We start from the raw sequence: 14,267 nt of genomic DNA on the forward strand, positions 1-14,267 counted from the left end.
CCCATCCCCGGGGGAGGGGAGGCAGACAGAGGCAACACTGAGGGCACTGAGACAGGGTAACCTTTAATAGGACTATTCAGGGCACAGCACCAGGCCTGGGGAGGGGGTGTCCCGAGACAGGGCAAAGGGCATGGAGGGTCTGGTCACCGACTGAGGGGGCTGGAGGAGGCTCGGGAATCCCTGTGCAGCAACTGACAGAGGCAGGGGAAACAAGGACCCCACGTGGAAGACAGTTCCCGGGACGGGTGTTTGGGGGAGCAGCGCTCAGCTCTTCCAGTCTTGGCAGATGTGGAGGCCCCACTCCCAGGAAAGGTGGTGTTCCCTGTCGTCATCGGTGAAGAAGGAGGTGACCACGTAGGCTCCCCTCACCAGCGCGCCCCGCGGCGCCTCCTCCACCGGAGTTATGAACTCGTACTCCTGGGTGCTCGGGCCATAACTGCCCACCATGTACACGGCCTTGTCCACTGGGGGAGGGGAGGGAGTCAGGGGCCGTCCTCTGTCCCCCTGGCCCTCGCCCGGCAGCCCCCCAGCTGCCCCTTCCACATGGCCCTCACCTCGCAGACCCTGGCGATAGGTGTGATGCAGACACTTGAGGCCACTGACAATCTCCTTATTGACCTGAGGGAAAATGGGTGTTGAGGGGTCTCTCTGGGAGGCTGAGCCTGTGGCTGGCAGGCGTCCCCCAGGACAGCTGCCCTCACCTTGAAGGTAATCTTGACTTTGTAATCAACACCCTCCTTCAGAACGAACACCTGGTTTTTCAGCGTGGCCAGCTCTCCTGTGAGGGAAATTGCAGCTGAGGGACCAACTCCTGTGATGGTTGAGACCCTGCCAGGAGCCCCAAGGCGGGGCCGGCGGTACCTGTGCAGTCTACGTGGTGACAGATCTAAGGACTAGGGTTTGGGTACAGGGGTCTAAGAGGACTCAAGCCACAAAACTCAGGCTGTGGTTTGCAGAGGGGTTTACCTGTAAGGTCCATGGTCATGGGCCCTGGAGCCTGCTCAGACATCAGTGTCAGCCTGGTCACCTGCACGTTGGGCAGGCTCGGGTCTGAGGAGAAACTGGAAGTCCATAGGAGGTACCCGCATCCTGCCCCGCCCCTCCACTCCCAGGGCCTGTACGTACCCACAGCCAGAGGCAGGGGCCCTAGCAGCGCCCGCTTATACTTGGCCAGGCTCTCATCATCCGGGTCCAGCTGCTGGATCTCTAGGAGGCTCTTCCTCCCTGGGGCTCGGTACGTTGGGACAGCTTCATCCAGCACCTCGTCTGGAGGCAGCTGCCCCCCGTCCTTGTCCGTCAGAAGGACTGTGAGTTGAGGAGGTGAGTGAGCAACGCCTGCCAGCTTACCCTGGCGTTCCCTTGTCAAACTGGAGCCCCCCATCTGGTTAGCTGGACCTCCCACTGTCCAACGGAGCAAGAGGAAGCCAGTAAGGGCACGGGGAGGGAGAGGCTGTGGGATTAGGGAAGGGGGTGTGCGTTCAGAGAGGGAAAGGGACATGGGGGCTCAGGGAGCGGGGTGCGCCCCCCTTTAGGAGGGGCCTTGGGGGTGTGGAGAAGGCTCCCAAGAGCAAAGTGAAATCTCTAAGGGCATCAGCTGCCTTCTCCTGGCCCAGCCAGGGCCCCTCCCTGACCCTGAGGCCAAAGATGGCTGGAATGAAGACCCCAAATGGGGGACAGCCCCAAGGACTGGGGCCGCCACCTTTGAAGCAAAGGCTCTGCCCTCACAGTCTGATGGGTCCCCCAGTGCTCTGGGGACTCTTCCTGTTTCCCATAATGCTCTCGGATGCCTCTGGCCCCTACCAACCTGCTCCCGGACTGGGGTCTCTGAACACCTTCCCACAGTCCTGGGGGGTCCTGTCATAGTGCCCCTTGGGGAGGGAGGTTTGGCTCTCAAAACCGACAGCTTATGCTTGGGGGCCACCCCCCAGTCTCCTAGAGCCCCTCCCCAAGGTGGGCTGGGGTAAGGGTCTCTCCAAGCCCTTCCCATAGTGTCTTGGGACAGGGTTTGTCTGAGTCCCTGCTCACTGCGCCCCTGTCTTCTCAGGAATCACCACACACGCTGAAGGAGCCCCAGCCCCACCCAACGGAGAGAGGATCTCTAGGGCAGGTTCCCAACGGGAGAGGGTCCCTCTGTCACCCTGGCTTCACAAACAGACCCGCCCACTCCTGGCTTCTTTCCCTGAGTATTTAGCGTGGATGAAGCCCCCCACCCCCGCCAGAGCCCTGCAGGGGGACGGCGCCACAAGGTCCCCACGCGCGCACCCCCAAAGTTTCCGCGGGGGAAGGGGCCGGTCCCCGCCCCGGGCTAAAACTGCCCCCGCCACGCTGGAGCCCCCCGCCCACGTGGCCGCCCTGGCCTCAACCCGGGTGGCTCACCTCGGGCGCACAGCGCCAACCGGAGCAGTTCCAGCAGCTGCGCCCCCAACTCGCACGCGTCCAGGCCCAGCATGGTGGCCCGCGCGGCCCGGCAGCGCCGCGGAGCCGCCGAGGAGCCGCCGCCCGGCTCGGCGCTCAGCCCCGGCGCGACTGCGGTGAGCTCATCCCGGCCGGGAGCGCCCCCCGCGCCCAGCGCCGCGCCCGCGCCGCGCGCCCCCAGCCGCTCCGCGGACCCCGCGCAGCCCCGCAGAGACGCGCGTGTCGCCCGCACAGCGCCTGCACCCGGTCGTCCCCGCCGCGGGCGCACGGGGACCCTGCACAGCCGCCGCGGACACGGACGCACACGGCCGCGGTCAGGGTCCCAGCCGCCTACCGGACTGCACCCCGCTCTGGCCATTAGGGCTGCCCCACCCCAACGGCGCCAGTGGGAATCCGGGGGGTTCTCCGGGGAAGCTCTCTGGGCGGGGCCGGTGGGACTGGGGGCACCGAGTGGAGCAGGTGCGTCCCCCTCGTGTCCCTGGGCTCTCGTTACCATTATCGTCAGGCAGTGCAGGCCGCACCTGAGGCCCCACCTTTCCCCTGCGCCCCACTCAGGAGCTTCTGTCTGGGCAGAGGGAATTCCTAGAACACCCCCACCCCCTGCCTTGGGGGTTGGGGGGGTCTGTGTGTGTGTGCACCCCAGAGGTTTAGTCACCAGCACAGTGCGGGGGGAGGGGGAAGGTTCCCACCCACATGGCGCGGTACAGTCCCCAGACACACACAGCCATTACTCAGTGTTTTTATTGACTAGGCTGTGTGAGCGGCGGGGGTCAGGTGGGGTCTCTGTAGGCTCGGGGACCCAGACATCCAGAAGGCCCTTGTCCTTGGCGAGACGATGACACTGATCCAAACCGAACCAGGGTGGTGGAGTGCTGAGGGGGCTTCTGGTCTTGCTGCCTGAACACCCCGGGGTGGGAAGATGGGGGTCAGCCAGGGCAGGGAACAAGGGTGAGCTGGTTCAAAGGCCCAGGTGTGAGTGGAGGAGGAGATGGAACACCAGCCTGAGTCCGCCTTCTTTCTAGACTCTTCCCACAGTGTGGGGACACACTCCCAGGGCAGTCAGACCCCTCTCCCTGACTCCACAACCCCCTCCACCCCTAGTACCGGCACAGCCTGAGGGCACCACACATGGGGTGAGTGTGGGGGGCAGGGCTTACAGTAGACCCTAAACCACTGTCCCCCACCCCAGCCCACCTTCCCCACAAGTCCCCTCTCCTGGAGACCCTCTCCTCATGGAGCCTCCTCCCCTTCCCTGGGCTCCCATCCTTTCCCTGAGTCCTCACCCTCTCTCTGAGCCCCCCACCCTGTTCCAGCCTAGCCCCTATTCCCTCACACGACCCCTCTTGAAACCCTCCGCCCCAGGGCAGGCATCTGCCCCGGCCCCTCCTATGGGTAAGCGGCCCACCGGTAAGTCTTCGTGGGCACGGCCCTTAGTTTCTCCCGACGTGGGGGGAGGCTCTTCGAGGAGGCCCCTCGGGTGCCGGCCCGTTCCCAGACTCCGAATGGGACCTGGGACCAACTCCAGGTCCGGGAGGGTTAACTCAGGCGCGGGGCGGGGCGGGACGGCTCCGACGCCAATAACCCGGCCACGCCAGCCTCGCCCGGTAGCCATGGCCGCTGGCCCTGCGCCCCCCGGAGGGCGCTCTCGTGAGCAAATGCCTCACCTGAGCAAGGTGGGTGCGGGGTGGGGGTCCCGCCGCCCCCGGGATTTCCCGGCCTCGAGGCTGGGAGGGGCGGGAGAGGAGTGGGTGCGGGTGCGCGCTAGTGTGGACTTTTCGAGAGCACGTGAGTGTGGACGTGGGCCTGGGGGCGACTGCACTGTGTGGGGCGGGGTGGGGCGGCGGGGACCCCGGGCGCTGTGTGTGGGGGGATCTCCCTTCGCCTTCGCCCCGCCCCCTCTGCGAGCGCGGCCTGAAATCCCACCATCTGTGCGGTTTAATCTCTGCGCACACTGATCCGGGCATGCGGGCCAGGTCCGTGGAATCAGGATCTCGGGTGGGGGGAGACGGGCCGGGGCAGTCCCTAACGGCCTCCTTCGCCCAGATGGAGCGGATGGTCGTGAGTATGCAGGACCCCGACCAGGGCGTGAATATGCGGAGCCAGCGACTGCTCATCACAATCGTTCCACACGCGGTCACTGGTGAGGCTGGAGGGGCCAGGGGGTGAAGGGGTAGGGGGAGTGCCAGCCTGGCCTCGGCCATCCCCACCCAATCTGTGCTACGCAGGCAACGACATCATGGAGTGGCTTATCCACAAATACTGCATCTCAGAGGAGGGTAAGGGGGTCAGCCCGCTGCCCGTCCTGGTCCCCACCCTGTCCCAGGGCCCCTGTGCTGGTGGCCTAGGCTGAGCCTTCTGGGACCAAGCCAAGTGTGCTGGGGACGGGGAGCTGGTCCCCGGAGACCCTGTTCAGGTCTCCCCAGCTGAGAACTCACCACCTGGCACCCCCTCAGAGGCCCTGCACCTGGGGACCCTCCTCCTACGTCATGGCTACCTGTACCCGCTGCAGGACCCTGGCAGCCTCGTGCTCAGGCCGGATGAAACGCTCTACAGGTTCCAGGTGAGGCTCAACTAGGAGCAGGTGGGAACCCTCCCCGTAACGTCACTGTTAGTGCGGACTCCTGGAAGGGGCGGGGCTGGGGTTGGAGCAAACTGTGTGATGTCACCGCAGGCCTGGTGGTCTGTCGCCCCTTCCACAAAAGGCCTGGACTGGATGCTTCCTTGTGGTAGAAGGATCAAGTTAAGGGGAGGGGCCCTCAGTTTCTGTGGGGCCACAGCAAAGCCTCCCTTCGGGGTAGTACCGCGGAGGATTCCGCCAACTTCCGGGGTCCTCAGGCCCCACCCCTAAAGAAGGAGGCGGGATGGGGCCTGAGGACAGGATTCCCGCACCTCAATCGTGATGGAGCCTGCTTCCTGCCCTCCCCGGACACAACGGACCCACGCCCTGCCTGCCTCCCAGCACAGACTGTGACTATATTGGGACTTGGGCAGGCCCCGCCGCCCCACCCCTCCCTGGAGCGGGGCTCCTAGAGCTCAGAATCAGGGAGCAGTCCCTGCGCAGGGACCCAAGGGGTGAGTGGAGGTCACTTCCAGGTGGAGAGAATGGCCAGTGGTCAGCTGAGCCTCTGGGCCATAGGCTAACAGGCAGATCCTCAAGCTCTCCCTCTCACCCCTGCCCCCAGCCAGGCTCCTCCCGAGGTAGCTGAGAGGGTGGGAGTAACTCCTGGGGTGGGGAGGGCCCAAGAGGTTCCAGACACCCTTGTCCTTGCACGACACCAGACACCCTATTTCTGGACGAGCACCCTGTGGCCAGCTGCTGAGCTCGACTATGGTGAGTGAGGAGGGGTGGGCTAGCTTGGGACAAGCTCCTGGGACTGGTGGCCTCTGGGTGATGCCACAGCGGGTGGAGGGGGCCGAGCTTGCTCCTCTGCAGCCTTTCCCCTGTTCCTCCAGCCATCTACTTGGCCAAGAAGAACATCCGAAAGCATGGGGCCCTTGGCGACCATGAGAAGGTGGGCCCCCCACCCCGGGCTGAGTTCAGTCGGAGGAACCCAAGCCCCACTCGTGTCCCCAGGGCCTCACATTTCCCCCCAGAGCACACAGCCTAAGCCCCACGCTAATGCAGACATGCAGAAACAGGCCACACCCAGCATGGTCTCAGTGGGGAAGTGGTGGTGGGGTCCCCACCCCAGAGCTTGGCATGGGAGGGGGTTACCCACTGGAGACCTCAACACCACCCCCAGGAACATCATGGCCAGCTGCACAGGAAGATCAACCACATGTGGGACCTGGTAGTGATGCAGGCCAGAGAACAGCTGCGGTGAGACCCCAAGCCCGGCAGGCACTGAGCCGGGCACTGGCAGCCATGGCACCAGAAACAGCACAGCCCAGGCTTGGCTGCCTGCCTAGGCCCTGGCCTGAGGGTGGGTGTGGGAGGTGCCATGGTGGGCACCCAGGGTCCTCCGACTCCAACAACCCTCCCCCCCAGGGCAGCCAAGCAGCGCAGGAAGGGGGACAGGCTGGTCATTGCGTGCCAGGAGCGGACATACTGGCTGGTGAACAGGCCTCCGGTAAGCCCCTCGTGTGTGTGTGTGTGTGGGGGGGGGTAGTTCCTTGGACAGGAATTAGTGCGTGTGCCTCAAACGCACATAAGGAGCTGCAGGAAGGATGTGCCTTTTGGGGTCTCGGCAGGTGACAGGAGGTTCTAGTTCTGTGACTCATCAGAATCTAGAGATCATGAGGCCACGCCTGAGGCTGCCCCACCCCCACAGAGCACGGGGGACAAACAGCTTCTCTCTGGGTCTAAGGGAGAGGCCTGCAGAAGCCAAGTGGGGGTCCTCAAGACCCCCGGGAGGCAGCACGTGGGCTTAGCTGCAGCTTCTGGGGGTGCTGGCCTGGGGTTAGACCTTACCCAGAACCCCGGTCCTGGCAGGTGGTTTGAGGTCCCCCTACTGTGTGGGGCTGAGGCAGTCACAGAAAACTCTGAATGGAGGCGCCTGTGGGAAAAACCCACGGAACATGACAAGAGGGACCCACGGGCCTGCTTACCTCATCAAATGTGTGTGGGGGGAGGTGTCTCCGGGAAAATGACTCAGTCTTCCATCTGAGGGCCAGATGGGGTCGGAGGCATGGCCGCAAGGCTGTGTGCTGGGCTGAGGGTGGGCCAGACCAGCCATGTGGGGGAGGGGTCTGTGTGGAGGGGACCAGGAAGGGCAGCTGGAGCCTCCGGGTGAGTGGACACGAGGGCTCCGACCTGGGCAGAGGCGAGGGAGAGGGCCAGACCAGCATGTGTGTTTGAGGACAGGGTGGCGAGACAGGTAGGTACGGGGGAGTGGGAATGTCTCAGGGACGATTGGGTGGTTCGGTTTCTGGCTTGAGCAGTCAGGTGTGGAGCTGAGCTTGGATGAGCAGAGGAAGAATGGGGAGGATTGGGGAGAATGGTGAAGGATTTTATTTTAGCGGCAAGACAGGCTGAGGTGACACATGGATTTGCAGCTCAGTGGAGCCAGGAGCTGGATGAGGTGCCGGAGAGAGAACCTGGAGTGGCTGTAGGAGGGAGGTCACCACGGGGTCTGGACAGAGAGGAGACTGGCGGTTCAGGGGCTCAGAACTCAGGTTCCTGGGTTCTTCTGTGTTAGTTTCTCCCTGAAAGGGTGATGTGTGGGTGCAGAGCTTCAGTATATGGGGGATAACGGGGGGCAGGAGCATAGCCCTATGGTGGGGTCTGAGCAGCCCACCTGAGTTGTGACCCCCCGCATCTAATCTCCCTCTGCAGCCTGGAGTCCCCAATGTGCTGGAGCAGGGTCCAGAGCGGGGCTCCTGCACTGCCAGGCGAGGGCTGATGGTGAGGGCCCTGCATGCATGCATGCCCTCCCCACTCCTGCACACATGCCCTGGCCACCCTGCCACCAACCTGCCCGCACACACACCTCCCCACCCCACCCCACCCCACCACGAGGGGCTACTTGGGAGCTTCCCATCCGTCCATGCATCCAGCTGTCCATTCAAATGGCATTTGATGCAGCTGCTTTAAGTCCCCTTCCCCATTCCTGGTTTCACACTCTCCCTGCCCTAGCTCCTCATTCCCAGCCCCCTTGCTAACTCTCGCCCTCTCTCACCTCCCACCTGCTGCCCTGGATGCAAGTAAGTTCAGTGTACCCTGGGGGGGGGGGGGTTGCGGGGCTCTTCTCCCAGGTTGGACAATGTACCCTGGGGAGGGTTGGGGGGCTCTTCTCCCTCCAAGGCCTCTGGTGGCCTCAGGAACCAGAGGGAATTGCACCGGGACAGACATGGCCAAACTTTGTAGCAGCAGAGCCTCTGTTCAAATCCCATGAAATCCAAAACAGAGAACAGATACATCTAGTACCTGACTGATAGAACTTCCTAACTTCATACTCACGAGCTCATGGTCATAGGTTTGTGATTTCCCCATTATAAAGTCGGTCCAAGAGGAGCTGAGACAAAGTTGGTTGAGGGTGCTGCCTGCCTCCCCTCCAGCGGTATCGGTGTTGGTTGTGGAGTGCGGGGGGCGAGGGGGGCAGCCTGTCCCATGGCCACGCTCCTCCACCTGGCCCACGACGAGGTGGCAGGCAGGTTCTGAGTTCTGAACACGATGCAGTAAATCTGGAGCACAGTTAGCAGTCTGAACTGTTGGCCTCCAAAAGCTTCCTGGAAAGTCAGACTCTGCCATTAGAGGAGGGGGCTCCAAGGGGTGGGGCAGGGGCGTGGGCCATGCTGAAGGTGGGATGTCATTCCCCTGTGGGGGCCTGCCTTCTAACGTAGCCTTCCCCGCCCCTTCTAGACCAAGAATGCAGATTTCTACAAGCGGGAGGTAGGTCCTGGGGGGCTGTGTGGGGGGGTGGGCTGGCCGAACCCCAGCCCCGGCCCCACTTCACAGGACCCATGTCGCAGATCGAGTGCTGCAGGAGGGCCATGGGCAGGACGCGGGTGAAGTCCTCTGTCAGCCTCGAGGCGTGAGTGGGATGGGGGGTGGCTGGAGACCCCAAGCCCAGAGCCCCGACCCTTCCTCCTGTACCCTCCATCCCAAGCCCCTCTCTGCACTGGCCCCCGGCACCATCCTCACCCCCAGGTACCTGAAGTTCAGCAACCAGCACAGGCCACATGACCCCATCATGTCGGGGTGCCTGCCCAGCAACCCTTGGATCACAGACGATGACACCTACTGGGTCATGAATGCACCCCGGTGAGCCAAGGGTGGGAAAGAGGATCTGCAGGTGGGTCCCCCCACCCACCCCCACACTCCTCTGCTTCTGACACACCCACCCCTCCCCTAGTGTGGCTGAGCCCACACAGCTCCGTGTGGAGCGCTGGGCCTTCAGCTTCCAGGAGCTCTTAGAAGACCCCGTGGGACGGGCCCATTTCATGGACTTTCTCAGGAAAGAGTTCAGTGGTGAGATGCTCTCCCCCGCGCCCCAGTTCGAGGCCCCAGTGAGGGAGGCTGTTGCCTGGGGAACCCCCCTTCCAGGTTTCAACCAGCCCTAGCCACAGCTCAGGGTGGGCCTGAGCTGGTACCTGGGCCCCCAGCCGAGAACCTGAGCTTCTGGGAGGCATGCGAGGAGCTGCGCCACGGAGGGCAGGCTCAGGTCCCCGCCCTGGTGGACGCCGTGTACCAGTGAGTGGCAGGGGTGGGCCTGGTGGGCTGGAGGGCAGGTGTGTGGGGCCCGGACCCATGGGGAGCAGTCCCCCTGCCCCCTCGCACAGGCAGTTCCTGGCCCCTGGCGCTGCCCGCTGGGTCAACATTGACAGTCAGACGATGGAGCGGACCCTGGAGGGTCTGCGCCGGCCCCACCGCTACGTGCTGGATGCTGCCCAGCTGCACATCTATATGCTGATGAAGAAGGTGGGCCTTCCTTCTCCCCGTGACGTTACAGCATCTCCAGACTTCCTGTCTGTAGAGATTTCAGGAAATCCCGCCAAAGGGTGTGGACCACCCCCTCCCTTTCAACATGGCTGCAGACGCCAGCAGCACACCCGCAACACACAGTGTTTATTCAGTGTCCTCACCTAGCCTGTCTGATTCCACGCCTGCCCTCTAGGCCTCTGGGTTAGTTTCCCGTTGCTGCTGTCAAAAACGCCACAAACTTGGTGGCTTAAAGCAACATATTCTCTTATACTTCTGGAGGCCAGAGCCTGACCTGGGTATCACATGTTTGGGGACAGAGTCCCAGAGAGCAGGTTCCAGGCTCTCGGCCTCACGTGGAAAGGTGCTGGCTCGGGTAGTAGATGGTCATCAGCTGTGACTAGTTGGCCATCAGCTGTTACCGGTTAGCCATTGGCCACTGATATAACTGCTGTGGCTGAGCTAGCAAGCGCGGATTGTAGTTAGCAAGTGAGGTTGGTTGGGAGAGAAGCAGATGGCAGACTATGGGATCGTGTGGCTCCTGCTTCCTGTGTCTCCAACCCAGCTGCCAGCGAGACTACAGTGGTCTGACTCCCCTATCTATGGCTCCATGGGTGTTCCTTTTTGGCCTCACCATATCCTGCGTTCTTATGTGGGGAGCGGGAGCTGAGACCCCGCGTGACAACATGGTTCTTTCTGGAGGCTCCGGGGGAGAGTCTGTTCCCTGGCCTCCCTTTCTGGAAGGCACCTGCGTCCTCAGCTCATGGCACGTCCTCCATCTTCAGAGGCAGCAGTGTAGCACTTTTTCTTTAAATTTTTAAAAATGTATTTTTCGATTATAGTTGCCGTACACTATTATATTAGTTTCAGGTGTAGCAGCGGTGTATCATCTTTAAATCTCTGTCTCTCTCTGATCCTTCTGCCTCCCTGTCACTTTTAAGGACGCCCATGATGACACCGAGCCCACTGGGTAATCCAGGCAATATCCCCATCTCAACAGCAACTTAATCACACCTGCAAAGTGCCTCTGCCACATAAGGGGACATATTCACAGGATCCAGGGGTTAGGGTGCAGATGTCTCTGGGTGGCTTCTGTTCTGTATACCACGACCTATAAGTATTTGTCTTTCTAATTTTTTTTTTTTTTCAGTTTGCTTGACTTTGGATCCAAACAAGTTCCATACGTTAACATTGGTTAATGTCTCTTAAGCCTCTCCATATCTTTTCTTCTTTTGAGTTTTGTTCTGAAGGAACTGGGTCTGTTGTCCTGTAGAGTTACCCACAGTCTGGGTTTTGCTGAGTCCTTGTGGCATTGGGACGTGTTTCTCTATCCCGTTGCTATAAATCAGTAGTTATGTTTAAGGCTTCATCAGCGTCATCTTGAATGTTGTTATTTGTTCAGTTTTGTCAAGGACATTTTCTTCAGTTTGCTGTGTTCTTCCGTCAGGAGGTACATGAGGTCTGCTCACCTCCATTTGTGTGACTCAAGCAGCCACTGACAGCCATTGCCCAGACCCATGGTTTCATCAGCGATGTTCTGACCCCATTACTGCTGGAAGCCTCTCTCTGCCCGGTTTTTGCTGGCCCAGTGGTACCGATCATATAGGAAAGACGGAATCAACGCTTGATTCCTTCTTTTAATTACCGCTTTTCAAAATAACGAGTTGGACCCGTAGCATCTGCCAAGGAAGGTCAGTGAGGTTTTGATGTGTTGAATACCATCATAAATTCACATTTTCACCAGATTTTTACGGGCTTTCATCTATGTCAGTCCATCTCCGGTTGGCTGGCTCCTGAGTCATCTGAGGTGTCCCAAAGTCTATGGTGGCTTTCTTGATTTCTGGTGTGATGGCTTGTCCCAGGATCATTCCTGCCCCAGACCTCGAGTCAGCCATTTCCACGGGCAGCTGGCCCTTCTTCAAGGGTGGTGTTTAAAAACCTTGATCTGCACACCAGACGTCTTCATGCCTCTGTTTTGGGGGTCATCATTTCCAGGCCTGTCACTGAACAGAACTAGGAAATGTACGTGTTCATACTGATATTTCTAATTCAGGTTCAGGATTAGACTTTTCTTACTTCTTGGACCATATATGTCTCCCTTTTCTCACCCCCACTGAAAATCTTGGTTTTCAACAATACTAGCATACATCCTCGTTTACTTTTCTCACAACTCCATAGACTGAACAACCCAATAGCACCATGGAGAAAACAATCACTGAAGATGGTTTGCTTTTTCCCCCCTTTTTGGTCCCTTGTATGTCTCCTACTTGGACAGTCCCCCTTGAACCCTTCTGTCATTATGTGTGGTTAGGGTGGTGTCAGCCCCTGGATGTCCAGCTCCACTGGTTCCATTTTACTTTCAATGTTTGGGGACTCCTTACTTAATATTTTATTTTATGATGACGTGAAATATCTACACAGTTTCAAAATCCAACCTACAAAGCAGGTATATTCAACTAAACCTAGCTTCTGGTCCTGCCCCTCTACCTTCTTCCCTTCTTCCCAATAAACAATTTACTATTTATATTCATGTATCTTTTCAAAATAGACGTCATTAGATTCATAGACTCCTCCCCCTCTTGACTGACGACTGTACAGCTTTTCTCCACCTTGTGTTTTATTCAGCTCCGTGACCTTATTCTCACTCTGCGGGGTAGATGGTAGCTGGGTATCCCCCCCGTTGGAGGTGCCATGGTTCACTTCTCCGGGCGAGGGATTGGGTTCTTGCTCATCTTTGGCTGTGAAATGGCCCAACTGGATCAGAGCCCAGGTCTCCTGAGTCAGCTGACTTGGTCAGGGCAGGTCTCAGATGGCTGCATCCAGCACCATCCACTGGTGTCTCGGGGGGTCAGAGGAGGAGGCCCCAGCCGTGCCAGGGAAGCAGAGAGCACAGGGGGGGTGAGGGCTGACCGCCATCTCTTTCAGGACTCCTATCCAAGGTTCCTGAAGTCAGATATGTACAAAGCCTCGCTGGCAGAAGCCGTGATCCCCCTGGAGACGAAGAGACGGTGAGCCTAGGTGATGCCCTGCACCCGGGAGCTGTGAGGCAGGCCGGACACTCGAGGCCGCCCTGCACTCAGCCCCTTCTCGCCCACAGGGTGTTCCCGTTCATGTGGAAGCCGCGGCGTTCGAGCCCCAGCCCTGCTCTCCTTCCTGCCTCAGCCTCTGGGGAACGTGCGGCTGCTCCTGGGGGCCCTGGGGGTGCTCCTGGGGAGGCCTAGGTGGGCCTGAGCCTGGAGGAGGAGGTGGACATCCTCGCCGCCTGCCTCTCACCCGGGGGGCCTGGCAGCGGCTGAACCCCCAGCATGGGCGTCCCCTCGTGCACAGAGGGTTTTGCCTTCCTGTGGGGCACACGTGTCTCTCTCAGGCTTTCCAGCAAGGACAGGTCCAGGGGCTGTTTCCCAGGGAGGAAGTGTCATTGGCTGAGCGTGGGTCACCTGGAGAAATGTGGGACGGGAGGGGCAAACCAGACCAAGGCCACGCTCCTGGCAACCTGTGGTCTTCAGTTTGGCATTGGGGGCCCACTCCCATCTCCAGAACCATGAAATCGGCTTGCAAGTACCTGGGAGCAGGATGCACAGACAGGTGGTGTCCGGCAGGTGGCACTTGTCGCCCGTGAGGAAATGCAGGCTTCAGGGCCAATTTACCCACTGCACTTTGCCCAGTACGACCCTGACGAGGACCCCACCGAGTTTCCTGAAGTTTGCTGGGGCCGCGCTCAGCCTTCCACCGAGTCCAGAGCCGTTCACACAGGTGCCACCCTGACTTTCACTGTCACTGCATGTGTCCCAGACCTTGTCCTGAAGATGTACCTCCATCTGGTCCTGAGGCTGTGGCTTCTCTGCTAGAGCTGTAGTCACCACCCTTCTCACAACCCATCCTGGTTCATAGCCCTGCCTGGGTGGGTGGGTGGAGCCTTTGGGACGAGCAGGGACACCAGTGGAAGCCCCACTCTCCCCCATACTCAGGGTGAAGGGAGCACAGCTCTGACTGGATCAGCTGGGGCAACGCCCCCCACCCCCACCCCCACCCCCACCCCACAAGGCTAGCTTGCTCTTGCCCACTCCTGCCTCCTCCTGGCACAGAAATAAAAAGACTGTCAGATTGTCGGCCCTCACTCTGAGCCCATCGTGATGTGACCCAAAGCGTGGTGGGTCTCTGCACGTGTGCATGCATGTGGCTTACGTGCACAGGTATGTTGTATGTGGTGTGTGCACGTGTGTGGTGTGTGTGAGGCATGCCGTGGTGAAAGAGGTGGTAAAACAGTGGGGGGAGTTCGCGTGTCAGAGGGGTCATGGAGAGTCCTGTGTGTGGGCGTCCACAGCAGAGGAGGGACCAGCCTCAGGCTAGACTCAGGCTGCAGACTGGGGGGGCTGGTCTTTGGGGAGACAGCTGGGAACGCTGTCTGTGCTCTGACAGGATAAGGATGCCTCAGTGTTCCAGGGCGAGTGGAGAAACTGAGTCCAGGGGGCCCGTGGTGGGAGGTTCCTGG

The 14,267-nt window shown here is 60.3% G+C and overlaps 2 protein-coding genes across 8 annotated transcripts; one reads left to right on the plus strand and one right to left on the minus strand.

The window, feature by feature from the left end:
- Window positions 1-42: 42 nt before the first annotated feature.
- On the minus strand, window positions 43-3,297 carry ARHGDIG (Rho GDP dissociation inhibitor gamma). Its single transcript, XM_019756176.2, has 6 exons — window positions 2,377-3,297; window positions 1,126-1,305; window positions 967-1,050; window positions 702-778; window positions 555-618; window positions 43-464 (listed from the first exon to the last, which is right to left on the minus strand). The coding sequence occupies exons 1-6, from the start codon at window positions 2,909-2,911 to the stop codon at window positions 265-267; spliced, it is 1,140 nt and encodes a 379-aa protein (XP_019611735.2). The 5' UTR covers window positions 2,912-3,297; the 3' UTR covers window positions 43-264.
- On the plus strand, window positions 2,421-13,892 carry RGS11 (regulator of G protein signaling 11). Of its 7 annotated transcripts, XM_074323176.1 has the most exons (18): window positions 2,515-2,531; window positions 3,438-4,088; window positions 4,459-4,555; window positions 4,641-4,691; window positions 4,869-4,975; window positions 5,695-5,746; window positions 5,869-5,927; window positions 6,159-6,235; window positions 6,404-6,485; window positions 7,691-7,759; window positions 8,723-8,746; window positions 8,827-8,888; window positions 9,005-9,118; window positions 9,210-9,325; window positions 9,460-9,547; window positions 9,637-9,775; window positions 12,701-12,783; window positions 12,873-13,892. In XM_074323176.1, the coding sequence occupies exons 2-18, from the start codon at window positions 3,648-3,650 to the stop codon at window positions 12,994-12,996; spliced, it is 1,785 nt and encodes a 594-aa protein (XP_074179277.1). In that variant the 5' UTR covers window positions 2,515-2,531; window positions 3,438-3,647; the 3' UTR covers window positions 12,997-13,892. The 7 variants fall into 7 exon arrangements, with proteins under 7 accessions (XP_074179279.1, XP_074179276.1, XP_074179278.1 ...); XM_074323177.1 differs by lacking the exon at window positions 5,869-5,927 and having other exon boundaries at window positions 2,430-2,531; window positions 8,813-8,888; XM_074323178.1 differs by lacking the exon at window positions 5,869-5,927 and having other exon boundaries at window positions 2,421-2,531; window positions 8,827-9,118; window positions 12,701-12,793; window positions 12,873-13,006.
- The last annotated feature ends 375 nt before the right edge of the window (window positions 13,893-14,267 follow it).

The sequence above is a fragment of the Rhinolophus sinicus genome, linkage group LG18 (genome assembly GCF_036562045.2).
Source record: "Rhinolophus sinicus isolate RSC01 linkage group LG18, ASM3656204v1, whole genome shotgun sequence".
Classification (NCBI taxonomy): domain Eukaryota; kingdom Metazoa; phylum Chordata; class Mammalia; order Chiroptera; family Rhinolophidae; genus Rhinolophus; species Rhinolophus sinicus.